Consider the following 25,084-nt stretch of genomic DNA (forward strand, 5'->3'; position numbering starts at 1 on the left):
CAATGTTGTGTTAATTTCTGCTGTACAGCAAAGTGATTCAGTTATACATATATATACGTTCTTTTTAAAAAAAATTTTTTATTATTGTTTATCACAGGATATTGAATATAGTTCCCTGTGCTATACAGTAGGACCTTGTTGTTTATCCATTCCATATAATAGCTTACATCTGCTAACCCTGACCTCCCACTCCGCCGCCTCTCCCAACCCGTGCCCCCTTGGCAAACACAAATCTGTTCTCTATGTAAGACATATTCTTTTGTCTTGGCTTTGCCACTAGTTAGCTGTGCGACCTTGGTCAAGTCAGTGAAATTCTCCATGCTTCAGCTTTCTGATTTGTAAAATTAAAAAACTGTGCTAGTTCATTCTTAACTACCCAGTGGAGATTCTGTGATTTGGCGTCACAGGTGGGTAGCATGGAATCAAGTATCTCTGACTTGATGTAAGATGTTTCAACTCTAGGCTTCCTCTAGCCCTTTCTTTGCGGTGACTTCAGCCATGAATAAACTCCTTTTTCTACTTTGCCTCAGATCCGCGAGGGACTCACTTATGGGAATTCATCCGCGACATCCTCCTGAACCCAGACAAGAATCCAGGGTTAATCAAGTGGGAAGACCGGTCTGAGGGCATCTTCAGGTTCTTGAAATCAGAGGCTGTGGCCCAGCTATGGGGGAAAAAGAAAAACAACAGCAGCATGACCTACGAAAAACTCAGCCGAGCCATGAGGTGAGGAGTTTCCCGTCTCCAAACATGATAAGGCCGTGTGACCAGTTATTCCCCCGGCTGTCTTAATCAGACCAGCCACCTTATGCAATGTGTTTTGTTACAGATATTACTACAAAAGAGAAATTCTGGAACGTGTGGATGGACGAAGACTGGTATATAAATTTGGGAAGAATGCACGCGGATGGAGGGAAAATGAAAACTGAAGCTGCTGACACATTGAACACAAACCTAAACACATCCCAAATGATAACCAACCAAGAAGTCCCTGGACGTAAATATTTCAAAGACTACTTTTCTCTGATATTTATGTACCATGACGGGGAAAAAAATACATCCACTTCTAACAGGAAGAAGGAACATGACAGTTGATAGAATTATTTTGTTACTTTGAAGTATGTCCTATATGGGGAACAAACGTACACAGTTTTCTGTGAAATATGACACTGTATGTGGTTGTGATTTGTTTTTGCCTCTGTTGTGAAGTTCTTTTCCACTGCAAGAACAGAGTCTGTAGCCATGTGCTTCTTGCTAAGGAGAAAGAAAAAAAAAAAAAAATCAGACGGCATTAAAAGTTTTTATATGCAAAATGATTTAGGAAAAGGTGACGTGTCCTCCGCACATAGCATCTTCGTGGCCTCGTCAAGAGAGGTGGGCGTGGTCGCTAGGATGAACTCCAGGGTCTCCGATTGGTGGGATGAACCAGAAGGATGCTGAGAATTCTACCCTGACCTTCAGGAGTCAGTGAGTGAAGAATGAAGACTTCCACAATCCACAGTGGACTGAAATCACTGCATAATCACATGACTTTTATGCTTAAATCAGAGAAGAATAATGGTGGAGGGGGCTTTATACTCATTCAGGAATGATTTACCTGGTGCCAAGTCTATCTTCCCTCCTCCCCCTTGGATGATTGGTGAAAAACTTCAATTGCCACCTCTGCTCACTTTTAGTTACTTAAGAGAAGGTCCGGCTTTGGTTATTTTTATCCCAGTTGCTTAAAAATAAGTGGGAAAAGGGAGGTAGTTATGAGTTTGCTCTTGTACTCCCGTTGTCCTGTGGTTTCCCAGTTAGCACAATTGATATTTTTGGCTGAATTATTCTTTGTTGTGTATTATTTGGCTGTCCTGTGTGTTTTGGGATGTTTAGCAGTGTCTATGATCTCTACCCACTAGGTGCCAATAGCACTCTGGTCCTCGAAGTTATGACAACCAAAAATGTCTCTAGACATTACCAAATGTCCCCGGGGCCGGAGGGGAGGGAGAACCACTGATTTAGCTAGTCAAGATGAAGATGGTGATTTATTCTCAGAGCAACAACAACAAAAAATCCCTAGAGTGAAGCAAAAGCAAGACTTTAAAGTCAACCTATTTTTCATTTTTAAAATGTTTGGACAATGGGTTGAAATAGCTAGAGGGATTTCTTTTCAGAACCTGAGATGAGAGCTAGACTCTGATAAATTAAACAAGGGCTAACAATAGAACACATTTGCACTAGAATTACAAAACAGAGTAAAAATTATATTGCAGAAGGAAACACTGAGAGGAGAGAAAAAGAGTGTGTGTGTGAGAGAGAGGAAGTTAGTTCCAGGGGAAAATCTTTGCAGATGTTAGTTCTTATAATCTTTCCTCTTTTGGATAATCTCTTTCCTGTCTCATCTTAACTCATTCCAAAGTGAATGATGTCTTGCCTAGATTTGCATCCAGAAGAATGTTAAAAAAAAAAAAAAAAAAAAAGGACAAAGAAAAGAAAGGAAGGATGGAAGAGAAAAACAGAAAACTCAGTTCAGGATCTATGGTCAGGAAGGAGTTGGAGACTTCTCCAATGATGGCGTTGTTCTGGGTCCCTGGAAACTTATCGCCAGACCCTGAAATCTGGGAGGAACTTGAGCCTGTAGACACTTTGAAAGTGAGTTTGAACATCCAGATCCCTTTTGCAGCTTTTCTTTTCGGCTCCCCATGTCCTTGGCTTTCTCCTCCCTCCTGCCTCTCTATCTTGAGCATAATATGGGAATGAAGACATGTACCAATAAGAGGGGGCTCGTCTCATCCACTGATGGAACACCTCCTGCAGTGCCTTCCTCAACTCAGGCAAGCGAGTCATAGTCAAAGGTTGCAGAGTGTCTGTAATGTATTCAGAAGGTTGGAAGTATGAAGAATTAAGAATTTGTCCTAATTATAATGAGAGCCATTATGGCCAGTGACCTTGGAGCACAGCTTAGTGAGATGAATGACCTTCTGAAGGTACAACCGAGTTGTTTTTCTCTCTGCCTGACTTGGGTGCTACTCAGTGTTGTCAAGTCACAGTTACTGAGGGAACTGAGAGAAATGAAGGTGAGCAGCACAGATCTGAGACATTCCTGCATGAAAGACACACCTTGCTCTCCAAGGAAGACTAAAGAACTATGAGGCTTTCCCAGCAGTTGACTATACTTCCCACAGAATGAATTAAACCTCCAGATATTTGAATTAGTATAAACACATGAATGTTTGTGTGACTGTGTGTGTCTGAATTGTGTGAAGTTATTAGGGGTGTCGGCTAATTTGCTCTCTGCTGTTTCTTCTCTGGCTTGGCCTGTTCATCATCTAGACAGCCTGGATCCTTCTCCGACCTTGCTCTTCCACAAACGTGTAAGTTTCTCACATTCCTCCAAATTGGTCTTGGCTCTTTCCTCACCCTCTCCATTGAAGAGCAGTCCCTGCTTGGTACTGAGTCTGGGGCGTACTGACTGGAACGCTCTGCAGATAATTAACAGATTGTGTTATTTGTTGAAAGTGACGGTTTCTTGGCACCCGGGTTCCTGCATAAATAGGTGGGCGTATTAAGTTCTCAGCATATCTCTCTATTGTCTTGGCTTGAGTTTGATGCATTTTCTGTGTGCTGTTCATGACTTGGAGAACTCAAGGTAATCGAGCCATACCAATTCAGGGTGTGAACAGAATCCTTCCCCCCGGTGTTGCAAGGGAAAGCAAAATCCCAGAGACAAGTCAGCACCAGGTGAAGCCCCCTTCTTTTGGCAACTCACAGCTTCTCACTTGAGAAGCTCGTCTGAGCCGATGCTCTTATGGTCACTACGCATGGTCTCCTTAAACTCTCCTTAAACTAAAGGCTTGGGCTCTTATTTGTTTTTTTCCTGGGAACCTGAGGCAGGAAAGGTATTGTTAAGACTTTACTAGACTCAGATCATCTGAGGCTTCTAGATATTTGACTTGATGAAACGAGCAAAGCCCTGACACCCAGGGACATACTTAGAGCTTCTTGAACTTGCTTTCTGAGCAGGGCAGACCCGGGCAATGAGTTTTCCTTTGAATGTGCTTGTCCTTCTTTAAACTCTTACCTTGCTAGACCATAAGCTCTTTGAGGGCAGGGATGATATCTTAGCAATATTGTTTTCCCAGTATCTAACATGAGACAGGTCCTCAATAACAATATGTTGAGTTAATGAATGACTGTCTTCTGGAAGACTCCTCGGATTGGGAAGCCATGTCCATAATCGTGATGTAAATTGTTTTCTTCACTGGACGAAGAGCACAACAGCCAAAACTTCAAGGACATATTATCTATCAGGTGAACATTTTACTGTGAGACTCTTTACTTTGCCTTCCTACCTGTGCTGAAATAAAATCAAAACAGGTTATTTGGTTCTGCAAGTCAACATATGTTGTGTGAGAATTCTGTCACCTTATTAGGAACTGTGAGACTTATCTGGTATAAGAAGCCAGTCATGAACCTTGAACCTGTTTAAACCAATGAAGATTATGAATGTGTTTATATGATGTAAATTGCTATTTAAGTGTAAAGCAGTTCTAAGTTTTAGTATTTTGGGGTTGGTTTGTATTTTTTTGTTTGTTTTGAAAAACATTGAGGGATCTTTTGATAAGGTTAGTCATGCATGTTAGATTTTAGTTTTGCAAGTGTGTTGTTTTTCCAATGTATAAAGTGTAGGAAAAGTTAAAATAGTAAGAGGGAAAGGCAATTATATTATTCTTCTATAGTTAAAAAAAGTTTATCGAGTGCCTACTGTGTTCACAGCATGGAACCATATTTGTGAGGAGCTTATCTAACTATGTGGGGTGTAATGGGTACTCCATAGGAGCCCATTGGATGGATACTTCCCGTGTGAAAGAAAGAACACAGCAATCACAATTATCGGAGTTGAATTAAGCTCAGCATTGCTTCTCAGTATTCCATTTCTGGAATAAGAGATAGAGAGAACATTTAATAAAAACGTGTTGAGACTGGGCCTCACGAACCACTAAAATGTATAAGCCTTCACAAGTTTAGCTTAATTGGGATTAATCTTTCTGTAACTATATGCCTAATTCTTGCTTTTCTTCCCATCTGGCTTCTGGGTTGACAATTTGTGGGAAGCAACCCTACTGCTGCTATTTTTTTAGAAATCAGAAATCTTGCCCTTGAAACTGTGTTAAATTCAAACTGAGTATTTCTGTTTTATGAAAGAATTATATTTTTCAAAATACGGTTTTTTGGTTTGATGGGTCCCAGAAAACACTAATAAAAACCACAGAAACTAGCCTGTAACTGTGTGCTTCATGCTTCAACAAGTCATTCAAAACCAGGCTTCGAGGGAATGCACTTAGCAACACAACATATGCAGTTTCTGCATGTAGTTACTCAATATGCATTTATCTACTGAGCATCTACTACCATGTGCCAGGCACTGTCCTAGGTACTGAGTTATGGCAAAGAATGAAAGAGACAAAAAAAATTCTGCTCTCGTGAAGTTTATGTTCTATTGGATGGAAACAGACAAGAAACAAAATATTAACAAACAAACATAGCATATCCGATGTGTAGTCAAGAAATGTAGAGCAAGGAAGAGGAGTAAAGTGTGCTGGATGGAGTATGTAGGGTTGATTGCAAGTTTAGGCAGGGTTAAGAAGGGTAGAAGGAAAGGAGCCATGAAGATGGCTGGGGGAATGGTACCCTACTGGAGGGACCAGCAGGTGCAAAGTTCCTGAGGTTCCTGACGCGTGTTCCTGACATGTCCAAGGAACAGCAGGGCCCGTGTGTTTGCCAGAGTAGACTCAGCAGTAGTAGGAAATAATGTTAGAGAGGCCCTGGCAGGCCAGATCACACAGAACTTGGAGGTCATTTTGAAGGCTCTGGTTTTTCTTTTGAGTGAGATGGAGAGCATCTGATGCTGAGTGTACATTCTTAGTGAAGGATGAACAAAGGGAGGCAGAAAAGATCACTCTTACATCCAGGTTTCCAGTAAAACAGGTAAAAATATTTCCAGGCAAGAAATGAGCTCTAGGGGCTTCCCTGGTGGCGCAGTGGTTGAGAATCTGCCTGCCAATGCAGGGGACACGGGTTCGAGCCCTGGTCTGGGAAGAGCCCACATGCTGTGGAGCAACTGGGCCCGTGAGCCACAACTACTGAAGCTGCACGTCTGGAGCCTGTGCTCCGCAACAAGAGAGGCCGCGATAGTGAGAGGCCCGTGCACCGCGATGAAGAGTGGCCCCCACTCGCCACAACTAGAGAAAGCCCTCGCACAGAAACGAAGACCCAACACACCCAAAAAAATCAATCAATAAATAAATTAAAAAAAAAAAAAAAAAAGAAATGAGCTCTACCAGTTCATAACATATTTCTCCTGGGGCCCAGAAAGTCTCAGTCCTTCAGTCACTTAAGAAGTCATAGCGAGGGACTTCCTTGGTAACGCAGTGGTTAAGAATCCGCCTGCCAGTGCAGGGGACACGGGTTCGAGCCCTGGTCCGGGAAGATCCCACATGTCACGGAGCAACCAAGCCTGTGTGCCACAACTACTGAGCCTGCACTCTAGAGCCTGCGAGCCACAACTACTGAGCCCGCGTGCCACACCTACTGAAGCATGCATGCCTAGAGCCTGTGCTCCAGAACAAAAGAAGCCACCGCAATGGGAAGCCCGCGCACTGCAACGAAGAGTAGCCCCCGCTTGCCGCAACTAGAGAAAGCCCGCGAGCAGCAACAAAGACCCAATACAGCCAATAAATAAATAAATAAATAAATAAATAAATAAATAAATAAAAGTCATAATGAAAATAATAATAGCTAACCATTTGGGGAAGATCCACTTGATCCCAGGAACTATGATATGTTCTTTGCATACACTATTACATTTAATCCTCATGCAAGCCTGCTATTTATAGATACTATCTCCAATTTTCAAATGAAGGAAATGAAGGTCAGAAAGATTAAATGACTTTCTCAAGGTCACACAGCTAGTAGTAAGTGGTAGAACTGGCATTGTTCACCCAGCTCTCTTTTTCCCAAAGTCCATACTTTTTTTTTTTTGGCCTCACCACGTGGCTTGCAGGATCTTAGTTCCCTGACCAGGGATTGAACCCGGGCCACAGCCCCGCAGTGAAAGCACCGAGTCCTTACCGCTGGTCCTCCAGGGAATTCCCCCAAAGTCCATACTCTTAACCTTAGTATTTCTCTAGTGTGTCAAAACACTAATGTTTTACACACACACACACGCACACACACACATACAGAGTTTCATGGTTAAATAACATTGGAGAAAGTGAGTCAAACAATGTATCACAGAGTTATTTACTGTAGGATTTCCCAGAGCCTTTGTGTTATGATGTGTATTGTGAATCTATAGGAGAGGGAAAAAAGTGTTCCCGATTTTCCAAGCCTATTTGACAATGCACCTTTTTCATCAAAGAAGACTTCATGAAATCAGCACCCTTTAGAACACACTTAGGGAAATGATGATCTTCAGAGATTACCTCTCTGATTTACAAGAAGCAGTATTTTCATGTTTGGGCTAAATTAGTATGCTGATAATATTCAAGCACATCAAACTTGGCCTACTTTGTATATATTCCTTTTTTTTTTAATTGAGAAGAAATTCCCTCATTGCCCTGGGAATTATTTATTTGCATTGATGCATTTCTCAGTAATCACAAAGAACTTGCTGAGTGTCTTCTCTTTGGGAACTATGAACTCTCCTGAATTTTAACTTTAGAACTACCTGTCCAAAAATACGGGTGCTAGCCACATGTGGCTATTTAAGTTAGCGAAAATTATGTAAATGAAATGTGGCTTTTTTTAAAACTCTATTCTGTTTTAATGTAAAGCATCATAAGTCAATAACATTATGAAATTATATTCATATACCTACAGAATAGGAGGATTTGTCAAATCTGCTCTTTAATATCTAAATAATAGCTTAAATTAACTCTCTGATGAAAATAAAATGAGTCACATATGTAATTTGAAATTTTCCAATTTTCCCTTTAACCAGTAAAAAGAAATAGGTGAAATTACTTATAATAATATATTTTAAAATCTAATATATAAAAATATTGTCATTTTAAAATTAGTTAATATATTAATAATGAGATATTTTATGAAATAAGAAAAAGGTTTCATATTAAGTTTGTAAAATCTGGTGTGCATTTTACACTTCCTGAACACATGTTAAATATTGATTGGAAAGACTTGATCTGTATCTAGATTTCATAAATTTTATAATCAAATTATTTGACTCATATACTTGATTTTTTCCAAACATACTTGTTTTCCGAACATTTAAATGTGCCATATTTTTAAATTAATGTTTAAATAAAATTAAAATATAAATTCTTCTGTTGTCCTAGCCGAAATTTTGGCTTCTTAATTGCACTACCCAGATTCCAAATGCTGCATAGCCACATATGACTAATGGTTCCTGTATTGGACATGCAGATATAGAACATTTCCATAATCGAAGAAAGTTCTATTGGACAGCCTTTCTCTAGAATTTGACCTGGGAGGATGGGGTAAGGGTGGAAAGATAGTGAGCAAAACTAACCAACAGTAAAATAAGATACAGTAAGCCTTAGAAACCAGAGGTGACCCTGAATTCTAGAGAACAAAAAAAATAATAAAGATCCAAAGCAAATATCTCTGTGTTTGCTGGAATGGTGACAGTATCTACAAGTGCAAACAAGTTCCATGCTGTCAGTGGAGACTTGGAGTGGGAGGATTTGAGTATTCTTATCTCCAAACCCCACAAATACCTCATAGTCATTAATGTGAATGTTCCAAAGATGTGGCTTTCCGGTTGAGAATATTGGTATGGAGGGGAAATCACTGAAATGGGAAGGGAAATGAAAGGTACCCAAATAGAAATGGCTGGCACTGCCCACTGTCGACCATAAATGCCACCAATACCATTCTCTTCCTTCTTTTCAAGACCAACTCTTTGAGTGAGTAGTTTACCCATAGACTCTCTATTTCCTTATACTTCAATTCTCTTCTGTTAACTGTCATGATCTGACCTCTGTTCATATCAAGTCACTGAAAATGCCCCACTGAAAGTCATAGTCAAACTCATCCCTACCTCGGGAACTTTGCTTCAGCTGTTCCCTTTGCCTAAAATACACTTTTTTTTTTTTAACACCTTTATTGGAGTATAATTGCTTTACAATGGTGTGTTAGTTTCTGCTTTATAACAAAGTGAATCGGCTATACATATACATATATCCCCACATCTCCTCCCTCTTGCGTCTCCCTCCCACCCTCCCTATCCCACCCCTCTAGGTGGTCACAAAGCACCGAGCTGATCTCCCTGTGCTATGCAGCTGCTTCCCACTAGCTATCTATTTTACATTTGGTAGTGTATATAAGTCCATGCCACGCTCTCACTTCGCCCCAGCTTACCCTTCCCCCTCCCCGTGTCCTCAAGTCCATTCTCTACGTCTGCGTCTTTATTCCTCTCCTGCCCCTGGGTTCTTCAGAAACATTTCATTTTTTTTTATTCCATATATATGCATTGGCATACGGTAGTTGTTTTTCTCTTTCTGACTTACTTCACTCTGTATGACAGACTCTAGGTCCATCCACCTCACTGCAAATAACTCAATTTCGTTTCTTTTCATGGATGAGTAATATTCCATTGTATATATGTGCCACATCTTCTTTATCCATTCATCTGTCGATGGGCACTTAAGTTGTTTCCATGTCCTGGCTATTGTAAATAAAGCTGCAATGAATATTGTGGTACATGACACTTTTTGAATTATGGTTTTCTCAGGGTATATGCCCAGTAGTGGGATTGCTGGGTCATATGGTAGTTCTATTTTTAGTTTTTTAAGGGACCTCCATACTGTTCTCCACAGTGGCTGTATCAATTTACATTCCCACCAACAGTGCAAGAGGGTTCCCTTTTCTCCACACCCTGTCCAGCATTTATTGTTTGTAGACTTTTTGATGATGGCTATTCTGACTGGTGTGAGTTGATACCTCACTGTAGTTTTGATTTGCATTTGTCTAATGATTAATGATGTTGAGCATCCTTTCATGTGTTTGTTGGCAATCTGTATATCTTCTTCGGAGAAATGTCTATATAGGTCTTCTGCCCACTTTTGGATTGGGTTGTTTGCTTTTTTGATACTGAGCTGCATGAGCTGCTTGTAAATTTTGGAGATTAATCCTTTGTCAGTTGCTTCATTTGCAAATATTTTCTCCCATTCTGAGGGTTGTTTTTTCATCTTGTTTATGGTTTCCTTTGCTGTGCAAAAGCTTCATTAGGTCCCATTTATTTATTTTGTTTTTATTTCCATTTCTCTAGGAGGGGGGCCAAAAAGGATCTTGCTGTAATTTATGTCATAGAGTGTTCTGCCTATGTTTTCCTCTAAGAGTTTTATAATGTCTGGCCTTACATTTGGTCTTTAATCCATTCTGAGTTTATTTTAGTGTATGGTGTTAGGGAGTGTTCTAATTTCATTCTTTTACATGCAGCTGTCTGGTTTTCCCAGCACCATTATTAAAGAGACTGTCTTTTCTCCATTGTATATTCTTGCCTCCTTTATCAAAAATAAGCTGACCATATGTATGTGGGTTTATCTCTGGGCATTTTATCCTGTTCCATTGATCTCTATTTCTGTTTTTGTGCCAGTACCATACTGTCTTGATTACTGTAAGTTTGTAGTATAGTCTGAAGTCTGGGAGCCTGATTCCTCCAGCTCCGTTTTTCTTTCTCAAGATTGCTTTGGCTATTTGGGGTCTTTTGTGTTTCCATACAAATTGTGAAATTTTTTGTTCTAGCTCTGTGAAAATGCCATTGGTAATTTGATAGGGATTGCATTGAATCTGTAGATTGCTTTGGGTAGTATAGTCATTTTCACAATATTGATTCTTCCAATCCAAGAACATGGTATGTCTCTCCATCTGTTTGTGTCATCTTTAATTTCTTTCATCAGTGACTTACAGTTTTTTGCATACAGGCCTTTTGTCTCCTTAGGTAAGTTTATTCCTAGGTATTTTATTCTTTATGTTTCAATGGTAAATGGGAGTGTTTCCTTAATTTCTCTTTCAGACTTTTCATCATTAGTGTATAGGAATGCAAGAGATTTCTGTGCATTTATTTTGTATCCTGCAACTTTAGCAGATTCATTGATTAGCTCTAGTAGTTTTCTGATAGCATCTTTAGGATTCTGTATGTATAGTATCATGTCATCTGCAAACAGTGACAACTTTACTTCTTCTTTTCCGATTTAGATTCCTTTTATCATATGGTTTTTCTCCTTCAATTTGTTAATATAGTTTATCACATTGATTGATTTGCATATATTGAAGAATCCTTGCATCGCTGGGATAAACCACACTTTATCATGGTGTTTGACCCTTCTAATGTGCTTTTGGATTCTGTTTGCTAGTATTTTGTTGAGGATTTTTGCATCTATGTTCATTAGTTATATTGGCCTGAAGTCTTCTTTCTTTGTGACATATTTGGTTTTGGTATCAGGGTGATGGTGGCCTTGTAGAATGAGTTTGGGAGTGTTCCTCCCTCTGCTATATTTTGGAAGAGTTTTAGACGGATAGGTGTTAGCTCTTCTCTAAATGTTTGATAGAATTTGCCTGTGAAGCCATCTGGTCCTGGGCTTCTGTTTGTTGGAAAATTTTTAATCACACTCTCAATTTCAGTGCTTGTGATTGGTCTGTTTCTATTTTCTATTTCTTCCTGGTTCAGTCTCAGAAGATTGTGCTTTTCTAGGATTTTGTCCATTTCTTCCAGATTGTCCAATTTATTGGCATATAGTGGCTTGCAGTACTCTCTCATGATCTTTTGTATTTCTGCAGTGTCAGTTGTTACTTCTCCTTTTTCATTTCTAATTCTGTTGATTTGAGTCTTCTCCCTTTTTTTCTTGATGAGTCTGGCTAATGGTTTATCAATTTTGTTTATCTTCTCAAAGAACCAACTTTTAGTTTTAGTGATCTTTGCTATTGTTTCCTTCTTTCTTTTTCATTTATTTCTGATCTGATCTTTATGATTCCTTTCCTTCTGCTAACTTTGGGGTTTTTTTGGTTTTCTTTCTCTAATCACTTTAGGTATAAGGTTAGGTTGTTTATTTGAGATGTTTCTTTTTTCTTGAGGTAGGATTGTATTGCTATAAACTTCCCTCTTGGAACTGCTTTTGCTGCCTCCCATAGATTTTGGGTCATCGTGTTTTCATTGTCATTTGTTTCTAGGTATTTTTTATTTCCTATTTGATTTCTTCAGCGATCTCTTGGTTATTTAGTAGTGTATTGTTTAGCCTCCCTGTGTTTGTATTTTTTACAGATTTTTTCCTGTAATTGATATCTAGTCTCATAGCATTGTGGTCGGAAAAGATACTTGATACGATTTCAATTTTCTTAAATTTACCAAGGCTTGATTTGTGACCCAAGATATGATCTATCCTGGAGAATGTTCCATGAGCAGTTGAGAAGAAAGTGTATTCTGTTGTTTTTGGATGGAATGTCCTATAAATATCAATTAAGTCCATCTTGTTTAATGTATCATTTAAAGCTTGTGTTTCCTTATTTATTTTCATGTTGGATGATCTGTCCATTGGTGAAAGTGGGGTATTAAAGTTCCCTACTATGATTGTGTTACTGTCTATTTCCCCTTTTATGGCTGTTAGCACTTGCCTTATGTATTAAGGTGCTCCTATGTTGGGTGCATAAATATTTACAATTGTTATATCTTCTTCTTGGATTGATGCCTTGATCATTATGTAGTGTCCTTCTCTGTCTCTTGTAACAGTCTTTATTTTAAAGTCTATTTTGTGTGATATGAGAATTGCTACTCCAGCTTTCTTTTGATTTCCATTTGCATGGAATATTTTTTCCATCCCCTCACTTTCAGTCTTTATGTGTCCCTAGGTTGAAGTGGGTCTCTTGTAGACAGCATATATATGGGTCTTGTTTTTGTATCCACTCAACCAGTCTATGACTTTTGGTTGGAGCATTTAATCCATTTACATTTATGGTAGTTATTGATATGTATGTTCCTATTATCATTTTCTTAATTGTTTTGGGTTTGTTATTGCAGGTCTTTTCCTTCTCTTGTGTTTCTTGCCTAGAGAAGTTCCTTTAGCATTTGTTGTGAAGCTGGTTTTGTGGTGCTGAATTTTCTTAGCTTTTGCTTGTTTGTAAAGGTTTTAATTTCTCCATCGAATCTGAATGAGATCCTTGCTGGGTAGAGTAATCTTGTTTATAGGTTTTTCCCTTTCATCACTTTAAATATGTCTTGCCACTCCCTTCTGGCCTGCAGAGTTTCTACTGAAAGATCAGCTGTTAACCTTATGGGGATTTCCTTGTATGTTATTTGTTGTTTTTCCCTTGCTGCTTTTAATATTTTTTCTTTGTATTGAATTTTTGATAGTTCAATTAATGTGTCTTGGCATGTTTCTCCTTAGGTTTATCCTGTATGGAACTCTCTGCACTTCCTGGACTTGACTATTTCCTTTCCCATATTAGGGAAGTTTTGAACTATAATCTCTTCAAATATTTTCTCAGTCCCTTTCTTTTTCTCTTCTTCTTCTGGGACCCCTATTGTTCGAATGTTGGTGCGTTTAATGTCGTCCCAGTGGTCTCTGAGACTGTCCTCAATTCTTTTCATTCTTTTTTCTTTATTTTGCTTTGTGGTAGTTATTTCCACTATTTTATCTTCCAGGTCACTTATCCGTTCTTCTGCCTCAGTTATTCTGCTATTGATTCCTTCTAGACATTTTTAAATTTCATTTATTCTGTTGTTCATCATTGTTTTTTTGCTTTTTAATTCTTCTAAGTCCTTGTTAAACGTTTCTTTTATTTTCTCCATTCTATTTCCAAGATTTTGGATCATCTTTACTACCATTACTCTGAATTCTTTTTCAGGTAGACTGCCTATTTCCTCTTCATTTGCTTGGTCTGGTGGGTTTTTACCTTGCTCCTTCATCTGCTGTGTGTTTCTCTGTCTTCTCATTTTGCTTAACTTACTGTTCTTGGGGTCTCCTTTTAGCAGGCTGCAGGTTTGTAGTTCTCGCTGTTTTTGGTGTCTGCCCCTAGTGGCTAAGTTGATTCAGTGGGTTGTGTAGGCTTCCTGGTGGAGGGGACTGGTGCTTGTGTTCTGGTGGATGAGGCTGTATCTTGTCTTTCTGGTGGGCAAGACCAGGTTCAGTGGTGTGTTTTGGGGTGTCTGTGAACTTATTATGGGTTTAAGCAGTCTCTCTGCTAATGGGGGGGTGGTTGTGTTCCTGTCTTGCTAGTTGTTTGGCATAGCATGTCAGCACTGTAACTTGCTGGTCGTTGAGTGGAGCTGGGTCTCAGCATTGACATGTAGATCTCTGGGAGAGCTTTCACCGTTTGATATTACATGGAGCTGGGAGGTCTCTGGTGGACCAATGTCCTAAACTCAGCTCTCCCACCTCAGAGGTACAGGCCTGACACCCGGGCGGAGCACCAAGACCCTGTCAGCCACACGACTCAGCAGAAAAGGGAGAAAAAAATGAAATAAGTAAATAAATAAAATAAAATAAAGTTATTAAATACAAAAATTATTAAAAATAAAAAAAATTTTTAAGTAATAAAAGAAAAAAAATAGAGAAAGAAAGAAAGAAGAGAGTCACCAAGCCAAAAAACTAATCTACCAATGATAAGAAGTGCAAAAACTATACTAAAAAAAATAAATAAATGGACAGACAGAACCGTAGGACAAATGGTGAAAGCAAAGCTATACAGACAAAATCACACAAAGAAGCATACACATACACACTCACAAAAAGAGAAAAAGGAAAAAAATATATATTTCTATATATTAAAAAAAAAAAAAGAAGAGAGCAACCAAATCAATAAACAAATCTACCAATGATAACAAACTCTAAATGTTAAACCAAGATAAACATAAAACCAGAAACCAGTCAGTCGCATACAGCAAACCCCAAGTCTACAGTTGCTCCCACAGTCCACTGCCTCAATTTTGGGATGATTCGTTGTCTATTCAGGTGTTCCACAGATGCAGGGTACATCAAGTTGGTTGTGGGGATTTAATCTGCTGCTCCTGAGGCTGCTGGGAGAGATTTCCTTTCTCTTCTTTGTTCACACAGCTCCTGGGGTTCAGCTTTGGATTTGGACCCGCCTCTGTGTGTAGGTCGCCTGAGGGCATCTGTTCTTCGCTCAGACAGGACGGGGTTAAAGGAGCAGCTGATTAGGGGGCTCTGGCTCACTCAGGCCGGGGGGAGGGAGGGGTAAGGATGCGGGGCGAGGCTGCGACAGCAGAGGCCAGTGTGACGATGCACGAGCCTGAGGCGTGCTGTGCGTTCTCCTGAGGAAGTTGTCCCTGGATCACGGGACCCTGGCAATGACGGGCTGCACAGGATCCCAGGAGGGGCGGTGTGGATAGTGACCTGTGCTGCACACAGGCTTCTTGGTGGCTGCAGCAGCAGCCTTAGCGTCTCATGCCCGTCTCTAGTGTCCGCGCTGATAGCCACGGCTCGAGCCCGTCTCTGGAGCTTGTTTAGGCGGTGCTCTGAATCCCCTCTCCTCGCACACCCCAAAACAATGGTCTCTTGCCTCTTAGGCAGTTCCAGACTTTTTCCCGGACTCCCTCCTGGCTAGCTGTGTTGCACTAGCTCCCTTCAGGCTGTGTTCACACTGCCAACCCCAGTCCTCTCCCTGGGATCCGACCTCCGAAGCCCGAGCTTCAGCTCCCAGCCCCCGCCCGCCCCAGCGGGGGAGCAGACAAGCCTCTCGGGCTGGTGAGTGCACTGATCCTCTGTGCGGGAATCTCTCTCCGCTTTGCCCCCCGCACTCCTGTTACTGTGCTCTCCTCCGTGGCTCCAAAGCTTCCCCCCCACCACGTCCAGTCTCCGCCAGTGAAGGGGCTTCCTAGTGTGTGGAAACCTTTCCTCCTTCACAGCGCCCTCCCACTGGTGCAGGTCCCATCCCTATTCTTTTGTTTCTGTTTTTTCTTTTTTCTTCTGCCCTACCCAGGTACGTGGGGAGTTTCTTGCCTTTTGGGAAGTCTGAGGTCTTCTGCCAGCGTTCAGTAGGTGTTCTGTAGGAGTTGTTCCACACGTAGATGTATTTCTGATGTATTTGTGGGGAGCAAGGTGATCTCCACATCTTACTCCTCTGCCATCTTGAAGGTCTCTCCATTTCCTTGTTTTCTGCAACAGTTTTCTTCACCTGCTTTCCTGAGTACTCATTCTTCAATTCTTACTCTTCCCATCCTTCTAACAACACGTGTTCCCGAAGATTAAAGCCTTAGCCTTTACTCTTCTCCCTTTTCATTCTCACCCTCAAAGCTTAGCCTCTTGAAAGCATAGTTCAGAGACTTCGTGATGATATGGGGGCTGGACAGTCTATTTTCTTTCTGGTCCTGGCTTCAACTCTAAATGGTTGGAGACCGTGGTCATGTCACTTAAGTTCTCCATTCTTTAGTTTCTTCCTCTCCTAAATGGAAATACATACCTATTTCCCATTGGTGGTGTGGGAATGGAGTGGACAAATTCTAATATTTATGGAGGGTTTATACATGTAGGCACTGTGCTAAACACTATTTATTTAAGTCATTGCCCATGAGATAGGTTCTACTGTTATTTCCATCTTGCAGATGAGGAAACTGAAGCTCATAGAGGTAAAGAATCTTACCTGACTTCACCCTGCTGGTATGAGGTAGAGCTGAGATTTGAGCCTTTGTCTGGTGAGTCCAGAGTTGGGATCTTAATCATGATGCTCTATAGTCTCTCTTGGAGAGTGCTATGAAAAGAATTAAGTACTAAACAAAGTAAAGGAATTATTACTAAATTTGTGACAACTCCAAGAGAGGTATTTAAGGTGTCTAGTCTGGGAACACAATGCTATCTAACCAACATGGATGTCTTCAAGCCATTTTGCCTTGTGTTAAAGTCATACTTGATCAGCCCTAGCCAGGGACGAAAATTCAAAGAGGATTTGGTGTCTGATCCACCTTAAAATCTCAGCTCCAGAGATGCTTAGAGCTGGAAGATCATCTGATGCAAACTGCCATCATAAAATTGCAGAGAGCTTAATGCGCAGTCCCAAGGTCACCCAGTCTCTTAACTAAGAGGGGAAGCTGGTTTTCCAGTTTTCCTGTTCATGAATCATTTCACCCGAGTGTGACCTTTCCTGACGGTGGGTTCCTCCGTCCCCAACATGGAGGTATCCTTTAGAAAGTTCCTTTTTCTCCTGGCCTCCATGGTGATGCCATGTAACTTTCTTATGCTGATTCTTCAAATCCAGCCAACATCATCTCTGCTCTGGGTCCCAGCCAGGTCTGGTAGGAAAAAACTGCACATCCTAGAAGTTAGTAGAAGAGCAGATGTGGAATCAGGGAGACCAAGTCAAAGCTGCTAAGATATGATGAATGCAGAGGTCTCTAGCACTGCTAAGGAAGGAGCACAAGAGAATACAAAATCTGGTAAAAGATCCCATTAATCATCAGCTCTCTGACTCTCCTCGGCTTCATTGTGTATGTGTGTGTGTGTGTGTGTGTGTGTGTGTGTGTGCGCTTGCACGCATATGTGTGTATGTACCTGAGCCTACCCTCCTCTCTCTTACTCTCTGTATCTCTTTGAGTCCCTGTTTCTTTCCCATACCTTTCCTTCCTCTTGCTCACCAGTCCCTTTCAGACTCCTTCCCTCTCCAAACCTGTCTTTCCAGGTTGCTGAAAGACAGAGAGCTGAAAAGAGGACAGTCCAGGGCCAGGAATGGTGCCATCTCTCTGAAAGCCTCAGTGGTGACAATAACAAATGGTATTTACCTAAGGGTTATTAACACATCAACTGTTCTCGCCTTGACTGTTTAGTCATGACATTCAGCACTAATGGACTTTTCCAACGACAAACAGAACGAGAAGAAGGAAAACAGTGTATTCACACTCGATGATAGAGTCAGTGATCCCTGCTGAAGCTGTGAAACCAGAGGCGATCTCTTCAGTTCGACCTGAGGATGCCTCACCTGAATGAGGAGACACAGGATTCCGGGCCCATAATGGACTCCGCTGAGGTGCCCTGTGAGAGGGAAAACAAGAAGTAAAGAACGTGGCTACGTGGTACTGGGGGAAAAAAGCTTCACACATTCAACAATTTTCAGCTACATATGGATCACGGCCAAGGTGTCATGCACTGCACCAGGTGCTGCCACAGTCTTACTGCACAAGACAGACTAAAAGGCAAGGTCAAATGACTGGTCCAAGTTCACACAGTAGGTTAGTGTATGAGTCCACTTGACTTCCTGTTCTACTCCACTGTCCTGCGTCCACCGTTGATGTCCATTCTTTCTTTAGGAAGAGATATCTTTAAGTCACTGGGACTGGAAAACAGGCTAGCAGCATAAAAAGCACAGGCTTTTGAGTGGAAGCAACCTAAGTTCCAAATCTCATACCTTCACTTACAAGCTGAGTGACCTTGGGCAAGTGACTTAACCTCTTTAAACCTCAGCTTCCTCATGAACAAGCAGGCACACTAAGTTGGAGCTCATACTTTCTGGGGGAGACGGCCAATTAACCAACATATTACGTGGCAATATGATCAATAATAGGGAAATGCAGGAAGATGGGACCTGGGTTCCAGTCATGGCTCCGTTACTAACTAGCCATGGGCCCTTAGGCAAGTTTCTTAAACTCTCTGGCTTTGGTTTCTTCATTTGTAAATCAACAGGTTGGACTAGATCATCTCTGAGGTTGTTCCAAATAGAAAATTCCAGGAATTTATGAAAGTAAGTTTGAATGGAGTCCAAAATTTATTTAAGTGTTTATGATTCTGCCCTGGGAAGGGCTGGTGGACTGAGGTGAACATGGAGTTGTCTCTGGTGGTTTTGTAGGACTGGGGATGTGGGAAAGGGGTGGAGACAAAAACAGCAGAGCCTGGATCCTTGGACATATGTGGTCAGTTCCAGGGTAAGCTGTCCTTCAGGATCTAAGAACTGTATCTCCACCTGGTAAAGTTGCCCCCCAGGGATATGGCTCATGGGTAACAGTGATGGGTGATACTTATGTCGTGCTTACTCTGTCAGGCAGAGTACCATGCACTTTACTTATATGATTTCACTTAATTCTATGAGATAGGTAAATATCATTGTTACCATCTCTCCCTTGGGATGAGGAAATGGAGGCTCAGAATGATGAAACAATTTGCCCAGGTGGCAGAATTGGGACTTGAACCCAGCCTCCAAGCAAAGACCTTTCTATCATATGAACTCCTAAGCTGCTAAAGGAGGTACCACCTGAGGTTTGAACAGCTGAGTGAAGTCCCTTCTTTCTTTGAGTAGGCTTTCTTAGAAACAGGAAGTTGAATTTTGCCAAAAATGCAAAAATAAACAGGTTCCTGGGACACTGAGTATAATTTGAAATTCAAAACTCATGTTAGCTATCACTTTTTCTTGAGGCTTACTGGTCTGTGTAATGCTAACAGTGGAACCCCAGATTGGACTTCCAGGGAGCTCCTGCTGCAGGAATGCGTTACATGTCCACAAATAGCGTTGGTCTCAGAGAGTATGTGTATGGTGTGCGAGGGCTGCAGAGTAAGGGATATGGATGATGGAGAAGAGGGAGAGAGGTAATTCCTGCTCCTGAAAACCAGCAAAGTCTTCACAAAAGAGTGGGATTTAATTGGCCATTGAAGGAGAGGAATTATTTTCATTTTTTTTTTTTTAAAGGTAGCTTAAAGAAGTCAATCTACCATTGCTTAAACAACACACATGGTAAGCTGCTCTTTATTTTTGAATCTTTTTTTTTTAAATTTTATTTATTTATTTATTTATGGCTGTGTTGGGTCTTCGTTTCTGTGCATGGGCTTTCTCTAGTTGCGGCAAGTGGGGGCCACTCTTCATCACGGTACGCGGGCCTCTCATTATCATGGCCTCTCTTGTTGCAGAGCACAGGCTCCAGACGCCCAGGCTCAGTAATTGTGGCTCACGGGCCTAGTTGCTCCGTGGCATGTGGGATCTTCCCAGACCAGGGCTCGAACCCGTGTCCCCTGCATTGGCAGGCAGATTCTCAACCACTGCGCCACCAGGGAAGCCCCTTCATTTTTAATATAATAACTTAAAAATTATATCTGATTACTATTTGAAAAAAAGGAAGTATAGATAAACAGTAAGAAAGGTAAAAAAGAATCTCAAATCCCACCACTCCAAATAACCATGTACACTTTTGGTGGACGTAATTCCAGGCTTCTTAACTAATAAAAAGATAGATGAGTTGAGGGCTGGGAGTTGGGAGGATGGAGGATATGGGTGAAAGCATGACTTTTCACTGTAAAACTTTATATATGAACCATATTAATGGATTACCTCTTCAATAAAAAGAATAGATAGGTATATAGATAGAAGTAATTTTAGAGAAATGTGATCTTATGCACAATTCACAAAGTTAAAACTATTCAATTTGACTTCAACTCAACTTGAAGAAAAAGAAATGGAGGGAATCTCTGAATTCAAATAAATGTTTCTTTAATACAAGGTATATTAGTTCAAAAAAGGTACCTTTAAGTTCACAAAAATGAAGCACGAAAATTTTGACATTGGAGCAATTGTGCTTTCTAAAAGTACATGTTTCCATTTTAGACAGGATTGATTGACTCCTTGCTCTGAAATATGATAAAATTAACATGTGTTGTTCCTCATATATCCCTTCCTCCATTTCCTGATTTCGGTTAGTATATTTTAATTGCTGAGGGTTAAAATTTTTAGTCTTTCTTGACAAAATCAAAACCCCAATTCTAAAGTTGTTTAGTCAGGTCTAAATTTAAGTGTGTTAAATGTTTGCCCCCAGATCTTTTACCTTGGTTATCCATTTTGTGTTTCTTTATTTTGATTCACCTCTTGGATGTCAGGACTTCATAATGTAATGAATTTCTGTTGGTTCCTCCCAAGTGCACATTCTTCTCTTATCTCTTTCTAGTAGTTCTCAGTTTCCACTGGGGATCCATGTAGTTCTGAGGAAAGTAGCTCTTGCTTCAACTCCAGGTATGGAGCACATAACCCAGGCTGAGCAAATCAGGGTAGTCTATATCCCTTCTGAGGGTTATCGCTATAACCTAAACTAGTACAATCAGAGTGAGTCTCAAGACTTTTTGCTGGGGATGTTGGGACATAAAAGTCTCTTCCTCAAGACTGTGTGATATGAAGACGTGAATCATAAAACTACTGTAACTTTTTTTTCTTCTATAAGGGAAGTTAACCTGAGGATAAAGTCAATACACTGAGGGGGGCAGAACAAATCAAATTTCAGAGAACTGGTACTAGATCCCTCATGAATCATGGACCCCTGGATCAGGATGTACTTGAAGCCTTCCTTACTACTAGAGTTTTCATTTACAGGAGCTGATAAATCTTTGTTTAAATTTCTGAGTTTTCTGTCGATTGCAAAACGAAGAGCACTAGTCAATACAATTGTGAAGGTAGCTGGTGACAGTATTGGAAAGAGTATTTTTGTAGAGGAAATGGCATGAACAAAGCTTCAGAGGCCAGCAAACAGAGAGCATATGGTCTAGTCTTTGGGAGTTTAGATTTTTCTCAGGTTACAAAGGGCCTTATTCTTATTAAAGAGGAGTAGAATTGTGGTGACAGCTTGCCTATCATATAAGTTTTTTCTGTACAGAAAAATTTTACCTGGGGCTGGGAAAATGCAAGGAAGCCAAGAAGAACCCAGTGAGAGAGTAGGAAGATGGGGGAAAGGACTTGTCCTGACAAATAGATGGAGCCTATTTCGTTCCTTTGTGTGGTGTTTTAAGGCATTAGGTACAGGTTAGTCTTGGGACAAGTAGAGACAGAATCCTGAGTAAGAGAAACCTTAACCCATACTAATGAATGTGACCACTTTCTATCAGAAATTCTGATTGTCTGTCTACAGGGCAAAGTCCTTTCCTGTAATCTCCTGAAAGAGTCTAGATTTGGAGTCACCAATTTCTCATCTGATTGAAACTATGAGCCAGGACCACTGCAGGACTTGGGTGACCTTGAAGAGAACCTATTGTCTTCAAACTAATCTGCACAATGGAAAATATTGTCTTTTGGAAATATCTGACTTGGGGGACTTCAACAACAATCTCTGATTCTCATAGACGCAGTATATTGTAGTACTTAAACTCTTGACTCCAAGGCCAGATTGCTTGGCTTTGAATCCTGGCTCAACCACAACACTAAAATCACATTTAATTTGTGAAATAACTCTATGGGGCATTATATTCCCATTTTAGAGACAAGAAAAATGAGTTTTAGAAAGTTTGTGATTTTACCAGATTCATAGTTAGCTAGTGGCAGAGACAAGATTTAAAATAAGGTCTATCTGGCTTCAAAGTCCTTATTTTTATCCTGAAACCACCTTTTATCACTTCTGTTAGACGTTGCTCATAAGTTCCCTGTTGTAGGGAGAACACCTTTTCCTGATTTTTCTAGAGCAAGGAGCAGGAGCCTAAAAGGTTGGGTCATTTCTCAAGCAGGGACAAGAAGTAGGGAAACAATTGCCAGTCTCTCCTTTTCTGCTTTTTCCACCCCCATTCCTTTCCACATGCCTCTGCCAAGAAACTCCACCTAGTATACAGCCAGAGTTATGCCATCTCTGTGTTTTAAAATCTTCAAAATCTTCTCATTATCTACAGATCAACATCTTTGCTGCATTTCCCATTCTCACCCTTTAAAAAATAAAATAAAATTACCGTCCAATGAAACAAAAACACTCCTCAAATTTCAAATCACACTATAGACTTCTACTTCCAAATATAATACAGTAGCCCCCAGCAAAATGACTAGAAAGATTTGAGGGCATTGACAGCTGGTAAAGGCAACGAGGACTTGAGGGAACAAAATTCCAGGGAAGAGGGAATCATGCAAGGAGGTGAGCTGACATTTAAAGTGACTTTTAAATCTCAGGGTATTTTTCAATTTGGGGTTTGAAACAAAGGGTCCAGGTAGGAGACAGCTACTAAGACGCAGAGAAACCATAGAGATTCTGATAGTCTTATGGGGCTGGAAAGACAAAAAGAAGATACTTGAAGATAGAATAACAATGAAAAGAGAAGGCTAGAGACCTGATCCCAACACTCCATCAGATTCACCACCTCTCAATATTTGCCAAATTCTGAATTTGCCTATGGAGGAGATTAACAGAGGTAGGCTCTAAAAAGCAGAATGAAATTTTGTTAGTGTTATAACACCAAAGATAAAAGGATTAGAATTCAGGACCAAGCAGGTAGAAAAATCTTCAAGAAACACCTCAGTAATGATTACCTACCGGTAATTCCAGAAAGGGGAGATAAACCAGAAGTGATAGATCTTTGCCATAATTTCAGATCTACTTCAAACCAGCTTAGTACTTGACTAGTGAAAGTTGATAACCCCTAATCTGTCTGTCAGCAAAGGAAAGGGTGAACCTTTTCAGGAGGAAAATAACATTATTCAAAATCTTGACAATTTTTTATATGCAATTCAATAAAATATTACTAGAACTAAATGACCAAAGCCTAGAGAAAAACTAGACAAAAGGGAAGACATATGGAGGCAGTAAATAGGTCAAAAACCATATAACTAGGGTCCTAGAATGAGAGGAGAAAAAATGAACTGAAGCAACATTGAAGAGGTAACAGGCAAGAATTTTCCAAAATGGATGAAACCCCTAGGTTCAGACTCCAAGAAGAAAGAATCAGAAGAAAACCACATCTAGGCTTTCATTGCTAACCTCTGAGAAACAAAACAAAGACAAGAGACAAAGAGAAAACCTTAGAAATAAGCAGAGAAAAAAATAGATAAATAACATTACTTTTCTTAAGAAATGGTGAAAGCCAGAAACAATGGAATAACTTCATTAAAGTTCCAGAAGAACATTTCCAAGTTAAAATTCGATGCACAGCAAAAATATTCTTCAAATGTTAAGGCCAAATAAAGACTTTTCAGACAGAAAAAAAAAAAAAAAAGAATAGATTTAGTCACCAGCAGACCTACAGTAAAATAAATACTTAAAGGAGTTCTTCTGGAAAAAGAAAAATTATTCTAGTCTGGAAAGAACCTGAAAAGTCCAGTCCTTTTGCTCTGTCTCTGGGAACACAAAACTCCCTGCTCTCAAGTAACTTCGAGCCCAGAGAGAGTCTAGGTAAAGTCTGCATGTTGTTTGGCACACAGTGAGCACTCAATACACGAAAGGGATAATTGCATGGCCACTATATTTCATGTAAAATCTTTACCTTTCTGGTCTCGCTGGATGAAGGATAATAGAAAAATTTCTTTGTTCCAATACATAAAGTCTTGGAATTCTACAATGTCTAAGTTGGGAGGGTAATGGTCTTGTTTACTGCTTTGGTGTTTTTCTTGCTGTGACAAGAACCAGAGCAGAGATTTCAAGGGTTCAGGACTCTAAGCTGCTACATTGCCATAATTTGCCACACTGGGAAGAGTTTGGAAATTTTTCCTGCGTGCGCACGTGTGTGTGGTTGTACATACAGTGGGCTGTAAGCTCCTCCAGGGCAGGTGCTAGTCATATTGCTTGTTCCATCTCAGCACCACACAGCTCTGGGCACATGGTAAATGTCGAATGGAGGCAGGGATGTGCATTTTTCAGCCTTTGTGATTATACATGCTTGTCTTAAGATATATTTTCTTTATTCATTTTAATCCCTAAAAATTTCTTCTTCCTTCCACAAAAACAAAATAAACCAAACCAAAACCCCAGGTTAATGATCCAAGAGCTAACAGTTGTATCCCTTCTTCTCTATGTCTTTTACTGTTTGAGGCCATTTTCACCAATTACTGCATTTGCCCTCTACAGCCTTCTCAGGTTGGGATCAGAGCACCATTTTACACAGGATGAAACTCACTCAGAAAGATTATTTTCCTTGCCCAAATCACACATATCATAAAGAACAGAGATGTAATATGAACCCAGGACTGCCTGATTTCATTTCCACTACCCATATGGTCTCTGCCCACATACAGAAGGCATAGCTCTTTGGTCTCCAGATGTACGGCTACCATTAGTGAATTAAGAGGTGCATATGTCAGGGTTCCTTGGAGGAGGTGAGACTCCGGGCCTCCCAATTATTTTCAACAGAGTGGTTTCGCTTTTGTTGACTTCACACTTTGGGCTTTCCTATAACATTTCGTT

General features: G+C 40.4%; 1 protein-coding gene across 3 annotated transcripts in view; it reads left to right on the plus strand.

The window, feature by feature from the left end:
- The window catches only part of EHF (ETS homologous factor), a 42,469-nt gene extending 37,211 nt beyond the window's left edge, over window positions 1-5,258 (plus strand). For all 3 annotated transcript variants that reach the window (XM_059931373.1, XM_059931374.1, XM_059931375.1), the window contains 2 exons: window positions 531-726; window positions 830-5,258. In XM_059931373.1, coding sequence (XP_059787356.1) covers window positions 531-726; window positions 830-929 — 296 coding nt within the window. In that variant the 3' untranslated portion in view covers window positions 930-5,258. The remainder of the gene's footprint in view (window positions 1-530; window positions 727-829) is intronic.
- The last annotated feature ends 19,826 nt before the right edge of the window (window positions 5,259-25,084 follow it).

This window comes from Balaenoptera ricei, chromosome 8 (genome assembly GCF_028023285.1).
Source record: "Balaenoptera ricei isolate mBalRic1 chromosome 8, mBalRic1.hap2, whole genome shotgun sequence".
Taxonomy (NCBI): domain Eukaryota; kingdom Metazoa; phylum Chordata; class Mammalia; order Artiodactyla; family Balaenopteridae; genus Balaenoptera; species Balaenoptera ricei.